General features: G+C 56.6%; 6 protein-coding genes across 6 annotated transcripts; 2 read left to right on the top strand and 4 right to left on the bottom strand.

Annotated features, from left to right (window-relative positions):
- Positions 1 to 1,456: 1,456 nt before the first annotated feature.
- C8A04DRAFT_12409 (uncharacterized protein) lies at positions 1,457 to 2,573 on the bottom strand (the record flags this gene model as incomplete). The annotated part of the gene is made up of 3 exons (XM_062777330.1): positions 1,457 to 1,985; positions 2,045 to 2,334; positions 2,406 to 2,573. The coding sequence occupies 3 exons, from the start codon at positions 2,571 to 2,573 to the stop codon at positions 1,457 to 1,459; spliced, it is 987 nt and encodes a 328-aa protein (XP_062636774.1).
- An 896-nt stretch (positions 2,574 to 3,469) lies between these two features.
- On the bottom strand, positions 3,470 to 5,491 carry C8A04DRAFT_37415 (glycosyl hydrolase; the record flags this gene model as incomplete). The annotated part of the gene is made up of 1 exon (XM_062783867.1): positions 3,470 to 5,491. The coding sequence occupies one exon, from the start codon at positions 5,489 to 5,491 to the stop codon at positions 3,470 to 3,472; it is 2,022 nt and encodes a 673-aa protein (XP_062636775.1).
- Positions 5,492 to 7,289: 1,798 nt separating this feature from the next.
- C8A04DRAFT_28828 (general substrate transporter) lies at positions 7,290 to 9,144 on the top strand (the record flags this gene model as incomplete). Its single annotated transcript, XM_062780793.1, has 4 exons — positions 7,290 to 7,399; positions 7,485 to 7,810; positions 7,882 to 8,328; positions 8,414 to 9,144. The coding sequence occupies 4 exons, from the start codon at positions 7,290 to 7,292 to the stop codon at positions 9,142 to 9,144; spliced, it is 1,614 nt and encodes a 537-aa protein (XP_062636776.1).
- Positions 9,145 to 10,212: 1,068 nt separating this feature from the next.
- C8A04DRAFT_28829 (glycosyl hydrolase) lies at positions 10,213 to 13,990 on the bottom strand (the record flags this gene model as incomplete). The annotated part of the gene is made up of 2 exons (XM_062780794.1): positions 10,213 to 13,527; positions 13,592 to 13,990. 2 exons carry the CDS (start codon positions 13,988 to 13,990, stop codon positions 10,213 to 10,215), a joined length of 3,714 nt encoding a protein of 1,237 aa, XP_062636777.1.
- A 2,783-nt stretch (positions 13,991 to 16,773) lies between these two features.
- On the bottom strand, positions 16,774 to 18,150 carry C8A04DRAFT_12391 (uncharacterized protein; the record flags this gene model as incomplete). The annotated part of the gene is made up of 1 exon (XM_062777325.1): positions 16,774 to 18,150. The coding sequence occupies one exon, from the start codon at positions 18,148 to 18,150 to the stop codon at positions 16,774 to 16,776; it is 1,377 nt and encodes a 458-aa protein (XP_062636778.1).
- Positions 18,151 to 19,059: 909 nt separating this feature from the next.
- On the top strand, positions 19,060 to 21,034 carry C8A04DRAFT_12384 (uncharacterized protein; the record flags this gene model as incomplete). The annotated part of the gene is made up of 2 exons (XM_062777322.1): positions 19,060 to 19,292; positions 19,381 to 21,034. 2 exons carry the CDS (start codon positions 19,060 to 19,062, stop codon positions 21,032 to 21,034), a joined length of 1,887 nt encoding a protein of 628 aa, XP_062636779.1.
- Positions 21,035 to 23,488: the final 2,454 nt, after the last annotated feature.

Below are 23,488 nucleotides of genomic sequence, written 5' to 3' on the forward strand. Positions count from 1 at the left end.
AGCCGTAAGATGTTGCGCCCGGGCTGCGTAATGCACTCTCCCTTGAGGATAGATCTTCCTGCCATTGTAGCTGATGGTCATGCTGGTCAGGAATCACGGTGCCCCAGTCCACCGCGCGAGAGTTGTTGTTTTGTGTGAGAATCCGTGGAGTGGGACTTGCATCCGGGCCAGCCTGGCCTCGGTAGGTGATGATAGTGTTTTGCCAGTCCCACAGAATATCCTTCACACGGACATACCCGGTGTGCTCCTCTGAGGGAAACTTGACCATGTTGGCATGGTTGGTGTGGATGCTCAGTGACTGCCAGCCCTCGAGCGTAACAGAGGCCTTGGAGACGATGGGTCCCACGACAGGCAAGCCAAGTTCCTCAAAGAAGCAGACCACCTCCAGTTCTCTCCCGCTCTCCCGCTGCTGCCTACACAACAATGTCAGTCATATTTGTCATTTTTGGGGATTCGCGAGCTATTTTGCTCCCGAGCACCCGAACAGGCTGGGGGAAGGAGGGTTAGACGACTCGGATTTGGCGTACCTCATCATCTCCCAGAAGGTGATCTGAGCGTCCTCGAGAATCTGGTTCTCCGTCTGCAGGATTTGCAGCAGCGACTTGTTGACCGACCTGACGACTCCAAGAACCCCAGCAGGGATTTTAACCCAGTCCGCCACCCATGAGCCCTTGTGGGGCGTCCCCATAAATATGATGCCCCGGAAGCTGTCCAACAAGTCGCGGAGCCGCTGGTCCGGCCACGGCACAAGTCGTTCATGAAGTTACCCGCGTGGTCGTTCAGGCGGTTGGTTGACGCGACCGAGTTGTTGACGACGTAAGCGTCGTAGCCAAAGGTCAGAAGGCGGGCATCCGGGACGTCTTTCGGCAGCAGAGTTTTGGGCCACGGCTCGGCATGCCCGGGGTAGGTCCAGGTGCTGTCTCGGTTCCCCGTCAGGCCGTGAACGAAGCAGATGTCAACCTTGGCGTTGGGGTTGGGATGCCACACCTTCACCCCGTCGGGGAAAGAGAGGGGAGTCGACGACGACGGCCTGGATCGGGCTCCAGTATTATTAGGTACGGACACTCGGCCGATCAGCCCATGACGGTCCGAAACGGCCCGGAACGGTCTGTGTCGGACTGACCGTTTGAGGGCCAGGACATTTCCGAGCCCCCCCCCTCGGCTCATCGTAATGGGATGCCTCGTCGTGATATGTGATGACAGCATCTGATGGCTGAAATTCTGTGTGTGTCGATGAAGAGTTGCACAACGGACAGTACGAAACCCATATCCCTTTCTCACTGCCGAGCAAGCAATAAGTGATACTGTCTTATCCATCGGCTTAATTAATATCAGGGGCTCCTTCGCTGGAGATGTTACTAAAAATTAATTGCAACAGCATTGGCACCAATCCTCTTACAGGGCCACAAGGTTACGAAGTATTAACGTAGTAATTAACAGTCTTTCTTCGCTCTCTTCAAGGTGATATGTGCTCTACATGACTGACTCGAACTGGAGATGGGGGACAAAGACCCCCGACGTCGGATAACGACGTACACGCTTTCCCGGATGGAAGCATGTCTATCTCGGCAACCGATTGTGCATACAGATCCCCACCATGCTTCCTTTGTCGCTTGCCTTCTCCCGGGTAGCCACCGACGAAGTCCCGTTCCGGCATGGGGTCCGCAAAAACATTAAAGGGAAGGATGTGAGCCATTCGACGTCGGCTGAGCTTGTCCAACGCAGCCCTGAAGTCGTCCAGGATGATACTATCGGTGAAGCATTTAAATACAAAAGCAAATTTCCAGAAAGGGTTGATGACGCCTATGGGAATCACGGGAGTGACGGAGAGAAGGTCGATGATGATGCTGATCATGCTGAGGGCCATGCAGAGAAGCAAGATGCCGAACCGGGGGGAGACCTGGACGATCTCGACAAAGCCAAGCTCGTAGCGGAATTTGATGTTGTAAAAGAGATTGATGATGGTGAATATCCACCAGGGATCGCTAGAAGCCGGAAAGGTTAGCAGACTGGACCGTAGTACATCAAGCAGCGTGCCGCTTACCGGAAAACAGCCTCGTATGGCCGAGTTTTAGTGAAGAGCTCGGTGTTGCGGCCACTGAAGAAGGTGAAGTTTGCATATATCTCAAGGATCCAATAGGGCTGGACGAGGAGGACGCTGCCAATGTAGATGAGATTGCCTCGGCGGCCAAGGAACGGCTTGCTCTTCATCCACGCAATGACATTATGGAGGGTCCAGGATGCGATGAGCGGGACGACAGTTGCCGAGAGAAACCAGCCATATACCGGAGGGGTGAAGTAGATGAAGAAGCCATTAGGAATGGCGAGTATAAGCTGCGAGTTGTCGTCAATGTCAGCAGGTGGACTCTGTGGGGGGGTGGGTTGGGGTCTGGAGGGTTTCTGACCTCGATCAAGATGAGCTTGTGGAGCAAGACTCCCCGCCGCATATTCGCAAGTGTGATGCCACACATGATGATCAGGGCACCAACCATGAAGCCCTGAGACCATGCTTCGAGGGTCAGTTTTGCCGGGCCGGACGGCTTCATCTTCTCAGCGACTTCTGTGTCGGCCATCTCGACGGCGTGGGTGATGCTTGTGTGCCCTGGATGTGGAAGGAGAATGCGAGCGGAACAAACATCCTACCCACGTGTGTGATGTGCAGTCGAGGAAACAGCCAAGGCAGAGGTTTTATGCGTCGGCCGGCCGTTGCATGCATGCAGCTGCGAGGAAGGACATAAACGAATCCGAAAGCGGGGTCCGGGGGATAGCCCGACCCTTCAGGTTGTCGTTTGTCGCGAAGCATTTACCAAACACGTACTAGTTCCAACGCTCGCGCAAAAAAACGTTACGGCTGAGGTTTTTTTTCCACTTGGACCGCACAGACATACTAATTATGTACAGACACCAACAAGGACGAGAAACCTTGTAAAGCGGGGATAGGCCCAATGCCCGGTACTCAAGCTTCCATGTCAAGCTCGTGGCTTTCCGGGCTTGACCAAACGTGTATTAGTTTTGAATCCATACGGGACGGTTGCTGAGGTCCGATCCCAGAACCCCGGATTTGCCCCTCATCAACTTTCACATACCCCACTCTATACGGATTACAGTACAATACAACAAGGGGGCAGGAATGCGGGGAAGTGTCAGGGGACCCCGCATGCTGTTCCAAGGTCCTTCGGTCGCTCCTCCGCGCATTAATCTGGACAGATGCAAGGAGACTGGAACTTTCCTGTTGATTTTCTCTTGGCACGATCCCGACAGTTCGGCTCTCTTCAAATCGATCCACTCCTGAGAGTCGAGCTCATTAGGTCGTTGTCATGAAGGAAGACCCCAGCACTGCCGGCCACTCCATCAATTGCGCAAAACATGGGAGGCTGTGTAAAGGGTCAAAGTGTCAAGTGATTGATTGGCAGTCCAGGTCGGTTGAACCCTGTGGATGCTTCCAACTACCTAATACAGTATCTACTATCTAGCACCAGCTCGAACCCAGCGGGATGACCGACGCGGCCCCGACAGCCACCGTTCCATTGCGCCCAACCAGGCTGATGCCGGTCGATTGCTCGTAGCGAGGCCAGACCGTCGCTGACATGATAGTACCGTCACCAGCAAAGACTTCCAAAATTCCGCGGTCGAGGAAGATGTCCAGCCTCAGCTTCTCATCGTGAGGCTTGGCGAGGACGGCCTCCCACTTCCCCGCCTGGCCGTAGCCGCCATTGACGGTGTCCAGGGTCAGAGTCCGGCTGCCGACGTCGTAGCTCAGGAGGGTGGATTCGGCGCGAGACTCGAACACGGCCAGGGTGAACCCGGAGGCGGTCGTCTCTGCGAGGTTGACGCTGAGCTTCACCCGCGCCGTGTTGCCGTCTCCAATGCGGCGTGTATGCTCGCCAACTTGCAGCCGACCCAGGTTATTTGCGGGCCCGCTCGCGAGACTGTCCAGCTCCGCAATCGGCCGGCTCCCCAAGCCGCCGTCCTCCCGGAGAAACAGCTCGCGGGTGACGGACTGCTGTCCGGTCCAGCCGTTGACACGGGTCGGCCACTTGGAGGTCGGCCAGTTACCCATCCAGCTGATGGCCAGGTCGCGACCGGACTCATCATCATGGTACCACTGCATCGCGTAGCTTGCCGGGCCAGTGTCGATGAGGCCGCGCTTCTCGCTCGTGAACACCGAGCCGTTGTAGGTGCCCGTCTCGTACCAGCCCACACTGTTGCCTCCGTAAAAGAGGACCCACTTGTCGCCAAGGGGAAGCAAGTTGGGGCATTCCCACATCGGTCCAGTGGTCCCGTCTCCCGTGTGCAGGACGCCAACGTAGGACCAGGAATACGGGCCGCCGTCGGTGGAACGATACAACTGGACTTGGCCCTCAGTACCGTTGGTCGCGCCGATGACCAGCTTCCAGGAGTTGTCCGTCTTGTCGTAGAAGACCTTGGGGTCGCGGAAATCGCTCGGAGCCCCCGGTTCCGGGCCGGGAATCACGGGGTTGTGCTGGTACAGCGTGAAGTTGACGCCGTCGGTGCTGCTGGCGGCCGCAACGGTCTGCGAGATGGCGCCCGGGTGGGCATTTGCGTCGGTGGAGTCGGTGAACACGAGATCCAGCTCGTCCCCGCGGACCATGGCGCTTCCGGTGAACCGCCCGGACTGATCACCAGGGATGTTGGTGCTCGCGGGAGAGAGGGCGACAGGCTGCTCGCGCCAGTGGACCGCATCCGTGCTCACAACGTGGGACCAGTGCATCGGGCCCCAGACCGGGGCGTCCGGGTAGAACTGGCTGAACAGATGGTGGCGTCCCATCCAGTGCACGAGACCCGACGGATCGTTGATCCATCCTTGGTAGGGGGTGTAGTGGTACTGGGGGCGCAGCGGGTCGGCGGCGTAGAGCGAACACGCGTTTGAGTTGTGTGCCGGCTGGTTTGCCTGGCCGATGACCTTGAAGGTCAGACCGTCTCCGTTGCTGAGAGCATTGGGCCCGACGCGGAGGTCGTCAAAGTTGATGTGGCCCCAAGATTCAGCAGTGCTGCTGTCGTGGATGATGACGTGGACCAGCTGGCCGGCCCATTTGCTGGTATCCCAGGTGATGCGGATTAGAGCCTCGTCGTTGGTGCCCGTCTGCTTCAGGAGCAACTGGTTGTCGCTGTCTCGGACGAGGCCGACGTAGAGCTTGGCCGGATCATAGCCGCCGCCGACGAGGAAGCTCATGACAGAGCTCGCCCGAAACGAACCGGACTTGAGCTCGCCGACAGCAGCTTCTCCAGCCTGGGCGATGCCCCAGATGAAGTACTTCTGGTCCTGATGGAAAGGCCCGTCCCAGTATGTTGCCGTGTCGGTGACGGACTTGTTTCCAAATGCATCTCCAGAGACAACTTGCCATCCCTGAAGATTGCCGGTCTCGAAGCCAGGATTAAGAGGCTCCTTGGCTTTGTTGTTCCATTTGGTGCTTTGGGTGCTCGCTTGATCTGGAAGCACGCCGGCCACCGCGTTAGAGGCGGCCGACATGACCAAGCCAAGCGTGATGAGTCGGTTTCGTGAGGTTCCCATGCTGAATGCGTTTTTCAGGAGTTCAGAGTAAGTAAGAGAAGTTGGGTAGCGGTTATGGAGGTCGGGAGATCATGAAGTCGGCCGTGAATCAACCTTATTGTAATGGTTGTCGACGGGGAAAACGCGTCCATTTTGTACTTCCTCATGCGAGGCGTTTGAGTCCCCACGAGAGTGGTGTTCATCCCCACGGGGATGGTTTTCGTCCCCACGGGGGTGGTTTCTGTCCCCATGGGGGGTTTCCTTGCTTCCCCATGGGCCCTGATTTCGCTGCGGATCACACAAGCCACGCGAACGGTGCGCGCGTCTTGGTGTGCCTCCATCACCGTCGTAGTCTCCGCTAGAGTGTGTTAGTCTGTCCAAATTCTTTACACTTCTCTCCGCTCGGAGTCACCGAGTGAGAGTCACGGGTCATTTACTGCTCGCGGTGGACCACGTTGGCGGTTTAATACCTCTAACTGGGTTCATGACTCGTGTGCAATCCGGTACATGCAAGATCGACGTTTTGGAACGAACAGTCAAAGACTAACTCACCGTCGATAGTTCCTAGTGTACAACACAACGCCGAGGCCGGAATTGGGTGCCATGAATTATTGCAATATCTGGGCCTCGGACACGCCGCCGCTCGCGATGCTAGACGAACTAACTCCTCGAATCACGAACTATCAGCGCTATCTGCCAAGTTTCGTGAGCTGATTCCAGTCCCCCGACATCCACCAACCACCAACTACCAATCATTAACCACAAACCACACAGGATAGGCCTTGAAGTTCAACTCGTCACCCACACAGGCTGGGAGCTACCCCACAGTCATCGAGCATTCACCTCCACAGAAGCCGGTTCTTAAATCACGCAATGCCGGGGAGGAGACGCTCCCAAGAACGCTAGAATCGCGCTAGAATCGCGCTAGAATCACGCTACCACTGCTCTAGAACTGCTTTGGAACGTTGGCTCCCTTCACATGAATGCTGGAGACTCAAGAGGTTGACCTCGCGAGCAAAAAGCTTGTCGTCGGTACGGTGGTACCTCGGCCCCGCCTGGCCCCGCACTTACCCCGCCCCGCGCAATTTCTCCATTTCTCCGCGCCTTACCCCTCACGCCTTAAGCCAGTTTTTCTACTTGGTCCTTTGATACGTCGCATTGATAGGCTGCACGATGCCGCTAGTTTCGGTAGTGTATGTAGCTCTTTACCATTTCAGATATAACCCCCGCAGTACTGCCGATTCCAGCGTCGCCCTCGACTCCTATCTCCGCGACGTCACAATCCGCGTAGAAGTCGAACCGAATAAACCCTGACAGAGTGGGGTCGACAACCGGGAAGCGCGAGATCTGTGGAGTAAACATTGAAGGGATCATCATATTCGCTTCGAGAGTCCAACCGCCGGCAATGCACGATGCATGCTCTGGTATGGGATCTCACCACGTTGTCGACGCTGCATCCAGTACGAAAAGAGAATGTTTCTAGAACAATGACCAGCCTTTCGGCGACGCCGAGTGGAGTGGACCGCCAGTGCTTCAGCAGCCTCGCCAATGTAGACAAACTTACATCGCCATGGAAATATCCGAGATAATGGTGATAACCGTCATGGACTCATCAGGATGAAACTCATAAAAGGGCCAAGGTTCTATCTCTGTAGCCGACAGGAATCATCAAGCTGTCCAGAAACACCTGCAACGACCGGAGTCTCCTTGTTTCCCTCTCCGCCTTGTTTTCCGTTTCTACGTGCGTCCTGCCAACGCCGACGCCAATCTCAACACCATGGGCTTCCTCAAGAGCCTCTCCCTGGCGCGGCCCGACGACGTGGCAGGCAAAGCATGGCCTGCTTTCGTGGTTGGCATGTTTGTTGCATTCGGCGGTGTTCTCTTTGGGTGCGTTGAATTATCCGCTGCCATTGATCCGTCTCACGATCTCATCTAGCCCAGCCGAGCTGACCGTCCGCCTTGTACACCTTAGATACGACACTGGTACCATCAGTGGAATCTTGGCTATGCCCTACTGGCAACGTCTTTTTAGCACGGGCTACATCGACGCCAACGGGAATCCCGCTATCACTGCCTCTCAGGAGTCCGCCATCGTGTCCATTCTCTCCGCCGGCACCTTCTTTGGCGCCCTCGCCTCTCCCTTTTTGGCAGACTCCGTGGGTCGCCGTCCCGGCTTGATGATCTCCACCTGGGTTTTCAACTTGGGTGTTGTGCTGCACACCGCCGCCACAGCCATTCCCATGTTCCTGGCAGGCCGCTTCTTTGCCGGTCTCGGTGTCGGCCTGTTGTCCGCCATGGGTAAGTCAATGTCATGCGTTATCCATTCATGTTGCCCAGCAAGATCGTCCACTGACAGCCCTTGCTCTCAGTCCCGCTGTATCAATCAGAGACGGCTCCCAAATGGATCCGCGGCTTCATCGTCGGTTCGTATCAGTGGGCCATCACCATCGGCCTGCTCCTCGCGGCCATTGTGAACAACGCTACTGCGAACCGAAACGACACAGGCTGCTACCGCATCCCCATCGCAATCCAGCTGGCATGGTCCCTTATCCTCTTTTCTGGCCTATTGTTTCTCCCCGAAACGCCTCGGTATTTGATCAAGAGGGACAACGCCGAGGGGGCTGCAATTGCACTCAGCCGTCTTCGACGCCTGACCGTTCATCATGAAGCTGTCGTCGCCGAGTTGGCTGAATGCCGAGCGGTCCATGAGTTTGAGATGACTAAGGGCCAAGGCTCGTATTTGGATTGTCTGAGGGCCCCCGTCCTCAAGAGGCAGCTTACCGGCATGGGATTGCAGGCGCTCCAGCAGCTCACAGGTAAGTTTCAGCCCCTTCCCAACCTATTGTCCTCTGGTCTCCGAACCCCGGACGGAAACTGACCGCCTTGTCTTTCTCTCCGCAGGCATCAACTTCATCTTCTACTACGGCACCAAGTATTTCCAAAACTCCGGCGTCTCCAGCGGCTTCGCCATCGCCATGATCACCTCCTCCATCAACGTCGCCTCCACCATCCCCGGCATGTACGCCGTCGACAAATGGGGCCGCCGGCCCCTCCTTCTCTGGGGTGCCGTCGGCATGGCCGTGTCACAGTTGATCGTAGCCGTCTGCGGCACCCTGTCCACGGGCCAGTACGACAACGGCGAAATTTTCGTCAAGAACCTCGCAGGCCAAAAGGCGGCCGTGGCCTTTGTGTGCATCTACATCTTCTTCTTTGCCTCGACCTGGGGTCCCCTTGCCTGGGTCGTCACGGGCGAGATCTTCCCGCTCAAGACCCGCGCCAAGTCGCTGAGCATCACGACCGCGACTAATTGGCTGCTCAACTGGGCTATTGCTTACTCGACGCCGTACCTTGTCAATTATGGAGAGGGGTATGCTAACCTGCAGTCCAAGATCTTTTTTGTCTGGTTTGCCTGCTGCTTCATTTGCATTCTGTTTGTCTACCTCATGATTTATGAGACCAAGGGCCTCACCCTTGAGCAGGTCGACCAGTTGTACGAGGAGGTCAGCGACGCCCGGAAGTCGGCTGCTTGGAAGCCCTCGTCTTCGACGTGGGAGCATCATCGGGAAATTAAGGTCGCGTCTGAGCATGAGGATGTCGTCGTTCACATCCCTTCTGAGACGGAGAAGATCTGATGGAAACAGGGAATGGGCAGGGCCGTGTCCTAGACATGGGTGCCGACTTGGTTTAGGGGTAGTGATGCTTAGATGGTTTTCGTGGATGAGAAGCTGAAGGCTGTGTGTGGGGAGCAAAGGGTCATGATGTGTATAGATGTGTAGAGTGTTAGGAGCTGAAAGCCTGGCCGTCCGGATCTGGGCCCTCTGACCCGAGGCCGCAGGTAATAAGTCAAACAAGACAAATAGAGGGCCATACTTGCCCTTGACCTGGCTACCACCCGATGGATATCTGTGTTGACGTAACTTGCTCAAATACTTGTGAAGGGTAAATTCATAAATATCCTTGACCCAGACCCTTAGCATCTCTTAGTTTGATTCGAAGGCAGATATTTAGAGCGCATTCGCGAAGATGGGTTCTCAGATGACGTTGGTGAGTCTGGTATTTATGTAGTTATATGGCGGCGCAAAGTTACTAAGCCTGGTTATTAATTATTACATGTCAAACTGGTTCCGTCGAGCTGTGTGTGGACTTGGGAACTAAACGATGACATAAACGTGTTAATTTGAACTAAAATTTGAGAAATATTGTGAAAGCTTTAGTCCGCTGTAGTAGAGTACTAAAGAAGTGATACGTTGTCGGTGTACCGTACCACAACCGCACGATCACTGAGTCCATCGATACTACGTGACGGTATGTTCGGCGGCCAACGACGGAACCCGTAATAGATATTGGTACTCGAACCTCACGGACCACAGTTTGCTTACATCAGCGTGTAGAGAGCGGTACACATCCCTGGTTCAGTACATGGTAGGGCAAGGGCTCTAGGAGTCGGATGATCACTGAAAATGATAAAGTACATGATATTTGCTATATGCCTATGTAAAAGCAGAAGAAGCAGAAGAAGGAGAAGAAGGGGAAGAAAGAGAAGAAGGGGAAGAAGGGGAAGAAGGAGAAGAAGGGGAAGAAGGAGAAGAGAAAGTGGTTCGCGTCGGAAAGTGTTCCGGGCGATGACAAAATGGCTAGGTGGTCTGCAGACAGTCACGGTTGAAAAGATAAAGACCCGTCATCAGTAACCACAACCCAGCTCAAACAAGTACTTCCCTCACTTCCACCGACCCCAAAACCACACTCCCCCCCGACACCCCCAGCGACACACCATCAGCGCTCACATCGGGAAAGATCAGATCCGAAATAACCACCTCCCCTTGCCCACCAAAAACCTCGATCGAGCACACATCCACCACAACCCGCAACTTCACGTGCCCATCCGAACCCGGCTGCAATGTAGCAGTGTGAACACCGCCAGCGGCAGGATCATACGAGGTATTCCCACTAGCATTGCGATCCACCTGCAGTTGTTGCGAGCTCTGCATATAGTTGACAAGGGTCTGTACCGAGCCTGCCTTGCGAACAGCGAGAGAGAGCGTAGAGCCAGGAGAAGGGGTAAAAGAGATCTTGATGTCGAGGGTGCGGGAGTGGACGTCGGTGAGCAGAGGCTGATCGCCAGGGGCCAGCGTTTGGCCGGTGATGTTTGCGACCGGCCAGCCGTACGTGTCGAGCTCATCCACAGGGTTTTGCAGGAACCGCAGCTTGTTGCCGTTGAACTGCTGCAGCTCCAGCGTGCGGGGAAACGAGAGCATGCCCTTCCAGGTGTTGGTCGGGGGGTTTCCGCCGTAGCTGTTCATCACGGAAGCGAGGATCCTGCGTCCGTCCGCAGTGGGGACGTTTTCCCAGCTTAGGGCGCCGTCCCAGTCGCGGCCGTAGTCGAGCCAGAAGGTGCTGGAGTCGTTGACGGGATCTGCGGTAAACAAGGAGCCGTCGAAGGAGCCTGTGAGCGCAAAGACGCCGTTACCGCCAGCGGGGGAGCCTTGTGCAGGCGTGATGAGCATGACCCATTTTGTTTGGTTTGTTCCGCTGATGGGGAGCTGGAAAAAGTCGGGCACCTCCCACCCGCTGATCCCACCGGGCAAGTTGGGAATGTTGCTGGCCTTGAAGTCGCTTGCCCAGGTCCAGGCGAGTGCATCGCTGGATGTCCAGATGCTGACTTTATCCTGACCGCCGTGTGCGAGAATCATGACCCATCTGCTGGAGGGAGCATGGTAGAAGACTTTCGGATCGCGGATTTCCAGACCGCCGGTGACATCATGGGGCGCTTCCTGGCTTTGCAGGATGATCGGATTGCCTGGCTCGTACTTAGTCCATGTGGCGCCCTGGTCGAGACTGTACGCCAGCCGCTGATCCTGCACCCCGGTCGATGGGTCGTAACCAGTGTAGAAGGCGAGATATGGTGGGTTGGATGACGATCCTCGTCCTGAAAGGTTCTGCGGGTCGGCATACGACGTGCCCGTGAACGCTTGGATGCCGTTTGCGCTGGAGATGGCAACAGGTTTGTGCGTCCAGGATACTAGATCGGTGCTCGTTGCATGGCCCCAGCTCAGGTTGCCCCAGAAGTTTCCGGTGGGATTGTGCTGGAAGAAAAGGTGCCACGTGGAATCGATCTTGATAAGACCGTTGGGTTCGTTCATCCAGTTCTGGTCTGGCACGAAGTGGAAAACAGGGCGGAAATCGACGGGTGGCGTGGCCGAAGGGGGGACGATGGCGGTTGTACTGGCTATCGCTGTTCTGAGGGTCGTGCTGGGGCCGAGAGTCGTGCCGGTGCCGCCGAGGGTTGTGCTGGTGCTGCTGAGGGTCGCTCTGGTGCTGAGAGTCGTGGTGTTCGTGGGCGTGTTGTTGGAAGCCGACCCCAGGATCTTGGCATCAATCGTGACCCCATTTGTACTTCCCCCAGTCGAGAAAAGAGAGACATCTACGCCTGCGTCCTGGGGGAAGATCTGCGCCGACAAGGTGACCTCGCCCTTACCACCAAAGACTTCAACCGAAGAGGAATTGAGAAGGATGCGCAGTGTGATCTTGCCGTCGCTGCCAGCCACCAGCGGGGCGGAATACGTATTGGAGAAGGTCCCGTCAAACCCGACATTTCCGGACTTGGTTCGATCAACAAACATCTGCTTGGAGCCGAAGTCGTACCCGATCCGTGTCTGCTGCGTCAGATCAGAGGTTGTCCGGAGGAGGAGGCCGAATTGACCTGACGCCGAGCTCCGGTCAGAGAATGTCGCGGTGATATCGAGAGACTTCCCAGAGAGCGGAATGACTTGGGCCCCCTCAGCCACAGTGTTGAAGGTGTTGGAATACGTTCCGGTCTGCAGAGTGGTCAAGTTGACGGCAGGTTGCTGGATCAGGGTTGGCCACCCGCTGATGGTCTGGAGTGACAGTTTCCGAGGGATCGACAACATGCTGCGCCATGGAGAGGTAGGAATGTTGGCCGCGTATTGCCAGTTGTTCATCCAGGCAACGTTAGTGCGGTCTTCGGACGCAAGTCCATTGAACGATGCCGCAGCGTAGTAGTCAGGGCCCCAGTCCATCCAGTTGGTCCCTCGCGACGCAGCCGATATGTCGGAAAACGAAATCTCATCCACCAGGATATGTCCCCAGCCACCCGTGCTGAGGTCCACGATCTCGATGACGGCGTCCTGGCCAATCAGGTCTGTAACGTCCCAGCTCTGCGGCACCAGATGCTCGCTGTCACTGCCCGTGGCAGTGCGGACAACCTGACCGCCGACCACAAGGTTGATGCATTCAACGCCCGGGGCATTGCCGCCGCCGATGAGGAAGTTGATGAGCGGTCGAGTAATGTTGAATAACGGCGAGGTGAGCGTGCCGGTGGTTGAGTCTACGTCCAGGAAAGTGTTGACGAAGCCAGAGCCGGCAAAACCAGAGACGCTTTGCTGTCCACCGAGTGTCCCATGGGCCGGTGCAGCCCCGACTAATCCCCCAGTGGCAACCCAGCCGCGAGACGCAAAGTCGTCAGTGCCTTCGAAATCTTGGAATGTGGTATCCGCGGCTGCTGCGTTGGAGTCGGCAACAAACGCCGTGCCATTGAAATCACCGACAATGTATTGCGTTCCAGAGCCAACAACCCCAGGCGGCCCACCAGGGTTGAGTCCAATCTGTACCACCCACTTGGTCTGCGCCGCGTCCCCGTCAAGGGCAAGTGAGAAGATACCGGGACACTCCCAGACACCTCCGACTGCGTTCATCGGGCCGAACTCGCTGGCCAAAGTCCAGTCCTTCAGGTTGGGCGAGGTGTAGAAGAGCAACTTGTGTAGTTGGGCCAGCGAGATGACGGAAACCCATTTCTGGGTTGGCTCGTGCCAGAAGACGAATGGGTCTCGGAAGTCGCGCCACTGATCGGCGTAGGGTGCGGGCGGGTTGAGTATGACGGGGTTAGCGGCATCGTATGTTGTCCAGGTGGTGCCGTCGTCGAGGCTGTACGCAATGGATTGGGCTTGCTGTCCTCCGTTGACTGACTTGCCGCTAGGAAGATTGAGTGACCCGGGATACTAAGCAGAAAAGGCATTAGTTGGAAGGAGCCAGCATGCCAAGTGCGAAGTTCATAAGACTTACATAGGAGGTATACATTGCCACAAGTGGAACTGTTCCGTTTTTGCCAAAACCACTCGTGTTCCCGGTGTCGGCGACAGCAGAACCAGAGAAAAACATCTCAGTGATGCTATCGGGGTAACCACGGGCAAGGAGAGCAACGGGCTGGTGTTTCCAGTGGATCAGATCATTGCTGGCCGCATGGCCCCACGACATGGCTCCCCAGGTATCTCCGCCCGGGTTGTACTGGTAGTACAGATGGTAGACGCCGTTGTGGCAAAGAAGACCGTTGGGATCGTTCATCCAGTTCTTAGCCGGGGTGAAGTGATAGCGGGGCCGGTACAGCTCATCGTAGGTTTGCGCGCCTACTTCCTGAAAAAGCGAGAGGCCGCAAAGCAGGGCAGAGGCAAAGAAGGGGACCATGGTAGAGGTAACAAGATGGGTGCATCCGGGTCGGTCATGGACGGAGTCACAGAGAGGCGACCGAGGAGAGATGCTGAGCGAGAGCGTTGAAAGACCTTGAGTTGGCGGCGAAGTGCACGCTCTTATACAATCTCTGGTTGTCGCGGTTTCCACTCCCCAGCTTCATCTCCCAGGTGGCCAAGAAGTTAATGTTTAGTGCTTCTACATATCACCTCCAAGACTCAGACTCGAAAACGCAAGTTCGCTTTCTTCTCCTGCGGTATTCTTGACCTAGACGTGGAGAAGCAGAAACGAATTCGGACACAGAGCTTCCGTAGGTAGGTACATGTACTTTACTACCCAAGTTATGCTACTTTCACCTCGAAGACAGTCTTGTCTCTGCGGAGGCTAGGAACCATAGGTAGGTAGCCATACTGGTATGATCATCACGGGCGACCCACGTTGGGGAGACACCCAAGCCCCCCGAGACACCATCGGCTAAGAGATTGTGGGGATACCCCGTAGGGATACCCCATGGGGAAGACATGACCAAGCCCCCAGAGATGGTGGAACGCAGAATTGATTTGGAAATCGCGGGGAAAGGGCTCTCTCTCCGTACCTAAGATAATTTTTCCACTTCGGAGGTAGCCGAGAGACCGTAGAGGTAAATTCCTAGTGCCGTCCGTCCCCACGATAGACATCCACCCTGCTGCAGGCTGCAGGCTGCTAGCGATTGGGTGAGTCTATTCCTCCTCCCGAGTCATAAACCGCGCAAAGTTCAGACTAGGGTTCCTGGACAGTACCATGTGTGCATATGCAGGACACCGGCCCTTTCCCCTGAATATGAGCCTCAGCCTGACATGTCCGATGTGTCGGTCAGTGGGGCCAAATTCGAGAGCTGTTGCCTACTTTCGAGGTAGGTAATGTACCTATGCACCAGGAGTTGCCCTGGTGCCTTGCTTGCGGTGGAGGTACGTATTGTAGGTACCTTCGGGAGTTCAAAGTCCCCATGATAGGTTCGTATTCAAGCGTGGTTCTCAGAGCTTTTTTGCAGATCCCATGCCGCTTCGGTCGCGGTGTGTTCAAATGTTGCTTAACGGCATCAATTCCTTACTACGGACGGAGCGTGGGTAGACGATCGAAATTCTCTCGGCTTGGCGTGAGCGCCACAAGACGTTTACTAGTGTAGATACGCCATGTGCACGTTGGGGTTTCTCGGCCTGAGGACAAACACTAGTTGTCAGTTGGTAGCTCGGAGACGCCGCCCTTGCGATGCGAGGCGGCTCAACACCTTGAACTGCTGTCCCAGATGTTGGGTCCGACAACAAAGTCGTTGACCCCACCTCCACTAACACAGCGCCCCCATGTCAATGCAACACTTACACCTGCAGCGCTGCATTCGGATCTTGCTCTGGGATGACGTGCTGTAGTCAGACTGCGCTAGTAACACGCTAGAACACGCTAGAACACAGCGATGGAAGTTCTCAAGCTTCTTTTCTTGAAGGCGAGCGATGGGCTTCCCACCTGCCCGATCACTAATCGACTTAGGTTGAAGTTCCCCGCACCTTCCCCCGCATCTTCCTCCGGACATTTCCCCGCACCGTACCCCGCAACACCTCCAAGCACTAGTGTAGTGTACAACGACCAGTGTATCCGTACGTAATCCGGAATCCAATATCTTGCTCCAACGGTTGTAACGGTACCCTAGAGCTGCAGCAAGCTATATCGGGCAATAGATCCCTGCAGCCCTTTCCGGGCTCGGGAAAATTTTATTGTCCGGTGAAGCAAGATATGGATGCCGTGAAGCTATCTTGTCCTGCAGCTTCTGCTCGTGGCAACGGGGTGCCCGATGCACAGGGGTGCTAGGGGACATGGGAGAAAAACCGGAGCGCAGAATATGGACTCGTTTCGGTCTCGCTTGTGAGGTGTGTGCGAGTTGGTACCTACACAGGTCTTGGCGATCCTGTACCGAACATTCCGTACAGCGTCGGCCGAGGACTCCGATCTCCACGGGGTACCTGTTGCCCTCGAAGACCCCATTGACATTGCAAGGCCGACTCCACCATCTGCAACAAACCGGGGCAGGAAGCGAGCGAAAGGTCTGTTAGTACAAGCATCACGTCGGCCTTCCACCAACCATGGATACCCTCTAGTGAGGCAAGGTGCGTGCGCGGGGTATGATCAGGCCAGCTGTATGTAGATACAACCTACCTACTCTGCTTTAGTATGTCACCGCATGCGCTGTCTTCCGAGAAAGGAATGCTTCCAGAAAACAGGCTTTCGGCGACGCCGAGCGGTTCCAGGTTGCCAGGGTCTGTGTGGCAGTCTTCTGTTTACAGTTTACCAATCTCTGGCTGGAGAGGTTGGAGAGGCCGGAGACCTCGTAAGAGAGGGACGAGATGGGGGGGCAACCAGGCGAGCATGAAGACGGGAAGCAGGAGGACAGGAAGCAGGCCGAGATGATGGTACTCCAGATGTCCCCCGTACCTTCTTGCGAAAAAGGAGCTGGATATTGTTGTTATAGCATGCAAGCAGCAAGTCTAAACACCAGGGAATTGTCTAGTATCCAGTAATATGGTTATCACACGTGGCGTTGTGTGTTGTGCTGAGTGGTAAACACAGGCTAGAGCGTCTCTTAGAACGATTAATGAATGACATGTAGCTGGCAGCCACGCGATTTTGCTCTCCGGGTCAGGTACTCAAGGTAGTTCTCATCTGCAATAATTGATTACATTGGCGCGACAGACCATGACTCTAGTAGGTAATCAGACAGTCTTACAATCTCACCACCTCTGCCCACCCACCTAACCTTGCAAGCTCTTGATGAAGCGCTTCCTGATATCCTTCGCAATCTCGACATTATTTTGTGCTCTCTTTCGGGATGCCTCGGCCCTTCTCTGCAGCCACTGGTTGCGGTCCTGCACAAAGGCCTCAAGCCTCTCTTCTCTCTGCTTAATCAACTGCTGCTGCAAGTCCGTCAGGGACCTGTCAGCGGCCGGCTCAGGGGGCGGCGCGACGGTGGGCCTGTTGGGTAGTCGCTGTTTGACCGGGAGGATATCCAGCTTGGGCCCCGGCAGGGTCTGGTACCAGTATGCCGTGGTGGACCAGTCGTCGCGCAGGTGGTTGGCGTGCCCGTGCTCCAGCTTGACCGTGATCTTTTTGTTGAAACGGACCGGGTCGGCCAGGTGCCACCGGTACGAGACCTGGTAACCGGGCACGTCCTCTTCGTGGATGATGGTACCGCAAAAGGGGTAGGCGTTCTTCTGCATGCCCCAGCCCTGGGTGAAGTAGTCCTCGCCTCCGGTGCCGTGCATGCTGGGCGGCCAGGTGTCGTCGTCGATGAAGATCATGTCGTCGCCCTCGCCCCACCAGGTGCCTTGGTGGTGGAGTACCGAGTGGTTACAGCCAATGAAGGTGCCCGAGCCAGTCGTCTCGAGGATAGTGTAGCCGTCGCCGGTGAGGTTGGGGACCTGGGTCTCGAGGCTGTTGGTCTGCATGGCGTTCGGGGCCCAGCCGTTGGTGGGGTTCTCGCGCCGCCAGTGGGCGTGGAAGTAGAGGATCTCGTTCGGGTCGAAGGGGGCAGGCAGCAGCTCGTAATCGATGTAGAAGTACTGGAAGTAGGCGTCCTCGCCCTGGTTTTCAATCTCGATACGGGCACGCTTGTTGAAGGGCATGGCCAGGTAGCAGTTGAAGGCGGCCGAGCCGCCGAACTTCTTCTCCTCGGACGGCTTGACCGACACGGTGAAGGGGAGGGACTGGAAGTTGGCGGCCATAGAGTGGCCCAGGCAGAAGAAGTCGCCAATGGGGGCGATGACGTTCGGGGTCTCCGAGTCGTCCCAGTACATGCGGATGAGAACCTTGCGGTAGTAGTCGGGGTCGCTGTCTTCGTAGCTGAGACCTAGGGCGTTGTGGATCTCCATCATGGCGACGCCCGACTTGGAGTACGGAATGAGGCCCGGGCCGAGGATGCGCCGGCAGGTCTGGACAAACCACAGGTGCGTGATCATGCCCGGGCCCTCCAGATCGGCGAGGACCGCTGTCTCGCCCGGCTGTACGACGAAGGCATCCTCGTTGAGGCCGGATTGGTCCCAGCTGGAGATGCGAGCAGTGCGAGCCGTCTTGCGCTGGGCCACCGAAGACAGCAGATCTCCTCGGATGAAGGATGGAACCGGGGTCGTCATTTTTGGGAAACGGGTGGGTGGGTCGAGGTAACTGGGTGTGTGCGTAGTGGATTTGATTCGAGGTGAGTTGGAAACTTCAATCAAGGTAAGGTACTAAGGTCGAGTAGATGCAGCGGGAAGCCCGGGGTTGTGGCTGCACTAGTTGGGGATGAAGAATCAACACAGCATGTCGAGAGCTCTCGATAGGTAGACATCTTGTCCGATTTATAGTCTGGTTGAACTCTGGAAAACTTGACATCCGCTGTGCTGCCGTGAAAGAAAGTCGATGGAATTCAATGACCGAGGAGCTTCACGAGTTACGACCGTCAACATTGGTCTTTGTGGATGATGGATCCACCTCCACACTGCGGCACTGCCATATCACTGGAAGTTCATCACACGCGTTCAGCACCCATCACGTGCAACTCCGTCACGTGCGGTTGGCATCGCGGAGTTCCCTCTAACTCCGCGAGAGTCTCCACTTTGTCGCTGATGCGGTCTCCTGCAGTTCAATCCCTGTTTCTCGGCGAGCTCGGGACTTCATGTGGGTCAGACAGGGATAAGATGGTGGCATCCGCATTAATTTCTGATTGGCTATTTAGATAAAAGTCGGGTGAGCTTTCGAGCTAATAATCAAATAAGGATTGAACTGCATAACTTTGACTCGAGTCGCCAGATGAAGAGGCGATGTCGGCGGAGATAGGTATTTCAGACCGATGTCCCCAGCCTCTAGGTGCCCCGGATTTTTCGGAGCCCCCACTGATAACTGCTCTGCCGACTGCAGTTGCACCGGCTGTTGAACCGGCAATGTCATGCGAGGTGCCGAGACTCGAGACACCGTCGCACCGAGACCCACGCCGGGACCGACACTGAGACCCGTGACCCGGGTTCAGGGACTCCAATCGGCCAGTCCAAATGTCTGATCATCTAATGGCCGGGCCGGATGTTCCAGCGAGCCCCTATGGGGCCCCAGAGGACGCGAACCCACCGGCTCCGGGCCCCGATGCCCCACCAAGAAAGAGTCGCAGCCGGGCCATCACGGCGTGTAGCGCCTGCCGGACGAGGCGGACGAGATGCGATCGGCGCAGCCCCGCGTGTACCTACTGTCGCACCCGCGGACTCGATTGCCAATACGAGCCGAGCCAGACCAGCGCCGCGTCTAGGTAAGTGCTGTGCTAAGCAACCTGCCACGTGGAACATGCCACATGGAGTTTCCAAGTTCGGGTCTCGATGCTAACACCGCTGTTGCAGAGTGGAGGCCGAGCTCGCCGCCATCAACCGCCGGCTAGACTACATCACCAACTCCTTGCAAGCAGGGCAACCAGCGCACCCGCCCCCGCCCCCGCCCCCGCATTGCCAACAGCTGTCTCCGGTCGTTGACGCGGAGAATCAAAGCCACGCCGATAGCAATGCGAGCCAAGCCGTCACAGGGGTGGAGAGATCGCCATTCCAGCTGCTAGTGACCGACTGCATGATGGAGGTTCTCGGTCTCGGCCCCGGTTTTGCGCGGGAGCTCGTGCTGCTCGAACGAAGCATTACGCCGCGCCGCGCACGCGTCAGTCACGCGGGGAGACTGTGTTTTCTACCGCAGCAGCAAGTACTCGCCGCGCTCGACGCCTTCTCCGCCCATGTCCACATCTGGTACCCGATACTCCGCCCGGGCTTCTCGGAGCGCTGCCTTAGCGTGCTAACAGGGCCGTTGGCGCCGGGCTCCGAGTCCTGCTTGATGCTGGCTGTGGCAGCGGTGGGCGCCCTCGCTTTGGAAGACCGGGCGGTACGAACAGGGGCACCCTCACCGCCGTACTACCCTGAAAGGAACAGCGAGCTCTACCTGGAAGCCGCCACTGCGTCGTTGCCGGCTGTGCTCGTCGACGAGAGCCTCGATAGCATCCAGGCGTTGGTCCTCTTGAGTATCTACCACTGCTGCCTTTCCCGGCCGTGCCAGGCCTACGACTATGCTATGACTGCCTCCTTCAAGGTCCAGAACTTGGTGAAATGCGCGGGCGAGGGCAATGACGAGCTGTACGAGCAGGCGAAGAGGTGTTATTGGGCCGTCCTGCTGCTGGAGAGCGAGCTCCGCGACCAGCTCGACATGGTCGACAGCGGAATATGGAACTACGACGACAGGGTCGACCTGCCGGACAGCCGCCCTTCATGGCACTTCCAGCTCGATACTGGCTCCCCAGGTGCAACGACAGCGTCTCCCGGCAGCATAATCAGTGGGGCCTCGGCATCGGCAGACGGGAGCGCTGTTACTTCGAACAAGGCCCAGGCATACTTCCTTGCCGAGATTGCCGTGAGGCGCATGCTGCATCGCTGTTACACTGCCATCCGTAGGACGCCTCAGGGAGACATCGTCTACGCGCCAACCATTGCGCTCGAGCTCGAGACGCAGCTCGACGAGTGGCAAAGCTTCCTGCCCGACGCAGTCCACTTCCGTCACCTTGCTGTCCTGGAACCACTTAGCAATTTCCTTCGAGTCCAGTATCATTGCTGCAAAATATCAATCTACTGGCCGGCCGTGTATCAGTGCATCCAGGACGGCGAACCCACTACCACACAGATACTCGAGCACTGCGAGAGGTTCTTCAACACGTATATGCAGTGTATTCCCAGCATGTTAATGGCAGTCCGCGACTGCATCGTCAACCGCTGGACGCTCTACGCTACCATCTTCACGACATCCATGGCGGTCCTCCAGGCCGCTGCGACACCCTGCCTGCGCAACGGATGTGCCGTGGACTGGGCTCACCTCCTGGTCTGCCTCCGATCGACAAGGTCGGTCGACATACGCATCGTACAGGCCAGCCCCTCCTTAACCCTGTTGCACCGTACCCTCACAGATCAGGTGGCAGAGGTGTGTCCTAACGACTCCTCGGCAACTCCAACCCATCCCATACCGTAATCGTCTCAAACACGGCACTTCCCACGCTTCCTTTCGCAAATGCCGTCAGCCCGCCCAAGCACGGGCTGGATCCCGAGTACACCATGGTCGCGAGGGCGAAACGGTCGTTGGCGAATACCTCGAGGATATCTCCATCCGACAAAACCCGAATACGAAGCTTCTCCAAACTATCCCTTCCCTCGTCGTCCCGTGTTGTGAGTAAAGTGAACGGACCGGCGTCCGGACACTCGTTGATCGCCGGGTCACCGTTAGAGGCGTGACGATCGACGACGATAGTTTCGGTCGCGGTCGAGAATGTAACCGTGGCACGAATGGACAGGTCCGCACCGTGGCGCAAGTGGAAACCGACCTCTTCACATCCCGCGCCGATTGCCACGGTGGCCTCGAGCTCCCAACTTGGAGTTCGTGTGTGGCAAATGCCTCGGCTCGTGATCAAGTCCGATTCCGGCAAGGCAACAGCGGCTGCACTGTGCTGGTGGTGACTGGCCCCACGTAGCTGCTCCAGTTCCGCGACCGGCCTCACGCCCAACGTCAAGACGGTAGTCGTGGTACCATCCGGCTCCGAGGTGAGTTCGAAGGGCGAGATATCCCGCAGTGCGCTCCGCAGCGCCCCGACGACTCTTGGGATCCGGAGGAGGAAAATCTCACGAGGGACAGCGAGAGAACCGTTCCACCCCTTCTCAACAGCGGCTCCCAAGGGCAGGTCTTCCTCCGGAATCCAACCGTACACAATTGTACGACCAGACTGAGGATCCGTAAACGAGTTCGCAGCGTAATATACTCCATGGTCGAGATACCCGCCATGCTCGTACTGGAATTGGACGCCGCTGTCGCCGCTTGGAGTCGTGATAAGACCGGCCGACATCCACAACTGAGCCCTTACAGTTCGCGAAGGCGCCGTGACCGGGCGTTGGCTCTGATAAGATCTCACATGATCCTTCTCGACATCTCCTTCGGCGCCCAAGATCAAAAAGCGTCGAACCTCGGAATCTGCTTGCAGCGCCACCAGGTTGGCACACTCCCAGTTGACACCGTAATTGCCGCTCCATTTCTTCGAGGGCTGGAATCTCGCTGGCAAGTCAACCAAGGGGCCAGAGTATCTCCACTTCCCTTCGGGATTGTCGCGGTCAATCTCGTACAGGAAGACGGTAGGGCCGCCGTCTTGTATGCCGCCCGAGACGAGCCCGTAAAGTACAGGTCCCCTCTCACAGGACTTGCCCTCGGCGGCGTAGGGGATCAGAGGCAGCTCCGTCACATACGGGTCGCGGAACCCAGTGACTCTCACGCCAGCCGGCTCGCCTACCAAGACGGGATTTCGCGCCGATTTTGTCCAAGTCTTGCCGCCGTCACGAGACAGTGCGATAGCGATGCCAGCTGCATCGCGGGGATATGGCGGCGTGCTCCAGTGAAAAGGCAGGTGTTTGACCGACGAGTACGCAACCCGCAAGACGGTGTGGGACTCGTCGATGGAAGGGATCCAACAGCCGGTAAAAACCCCTTGGGCGTCGTATGTTTGGTCTGGGATGAGTGCCGGGGACACGTCGGCTTGCGTCCAGCGTAGCATGTCTCGGGACACAATGTGTCCCCAGGACATGTTGCCCCATTCACAACTGGTCGGGTTGCCTACCAGGTACGTAAGGCGACGGGCATTGTGTCAGTCTTTGTCACTATCTAGTCGAGCAGCGCAATGCCTCTGGGGATAAACTCACATTGGTAGAAGAGATGATACGTCTTGGTGTGCGGATCGTAGCCGGGAGCGCATGGATCGTTGATCCAGCTGTTTGCAGTGAAGTGGATTCTGGGTCGCCGTCCTGGTTGTTCGGTTGACGTCAGGTGTGCCATGGTGAAAAGAGAGAAACCCGCAGATCATGGGCCAATGGAACCGTCCGAACTTGTCAGTGAATCGCTTTCCCGCGCTGGATTAGCCGAGGGAAAGGGAAACAATAGCGTGCGTGCGGTAGGTAGGCCCGGTTCATACATGAGGTACCTAATTACGCCGTGGGCTTCTTGTTATCCAGGAGTTTATATTGTTGATGCTTACATACTCATCTTTTTGGATGTATCCCCTTACCTAAGTGGAGTATGGCGTCGAACTGCCCGTGATCATCTTTCGCGGAGTTAAGTTGAACTCCGCGAAGTCCAGAGACTGTGTTCCCTATCCTACGGATTCCTGCCCCCAGTCTTCTTAGCCTGGGACTGGTGGCCACCCGGGGTAGCTGGTGGAGCTCAGAAAAAGACGAGCAGAATTGGCCCACTATTTACCAACTACAGACAAGGTGCCGTCGACCCAACACCAATACATCGCGACATGAGGTGGTGGCTTGTCTGAATCCCGAATGGGTGGTGTAAAAAAAGGGGCAAATTCTGGGTCTGTTACCCCACGGTGGCCACGCGGGAAGCCATGCTCACGGAGGCAGAGACGTGGGGCAAGTTCCGCGCTAACGATTCAGCTGG

Source organism: Dichotomopilus funicola, assembly GCF_033296635.1.
Source record: "Dichotomopilus funicola strain CBS 141.50 unplaced genomic scaffold C8A04scaffold_33, whole genome shotgun sequence".
NCBI classification, from domain to species: Eukaryota; Fungi; Ascomycota; class Sordariomycetes; order Sordariales; family Chaetomiaceae; genus Dichotomopilus; species Dichotomopilus funicola.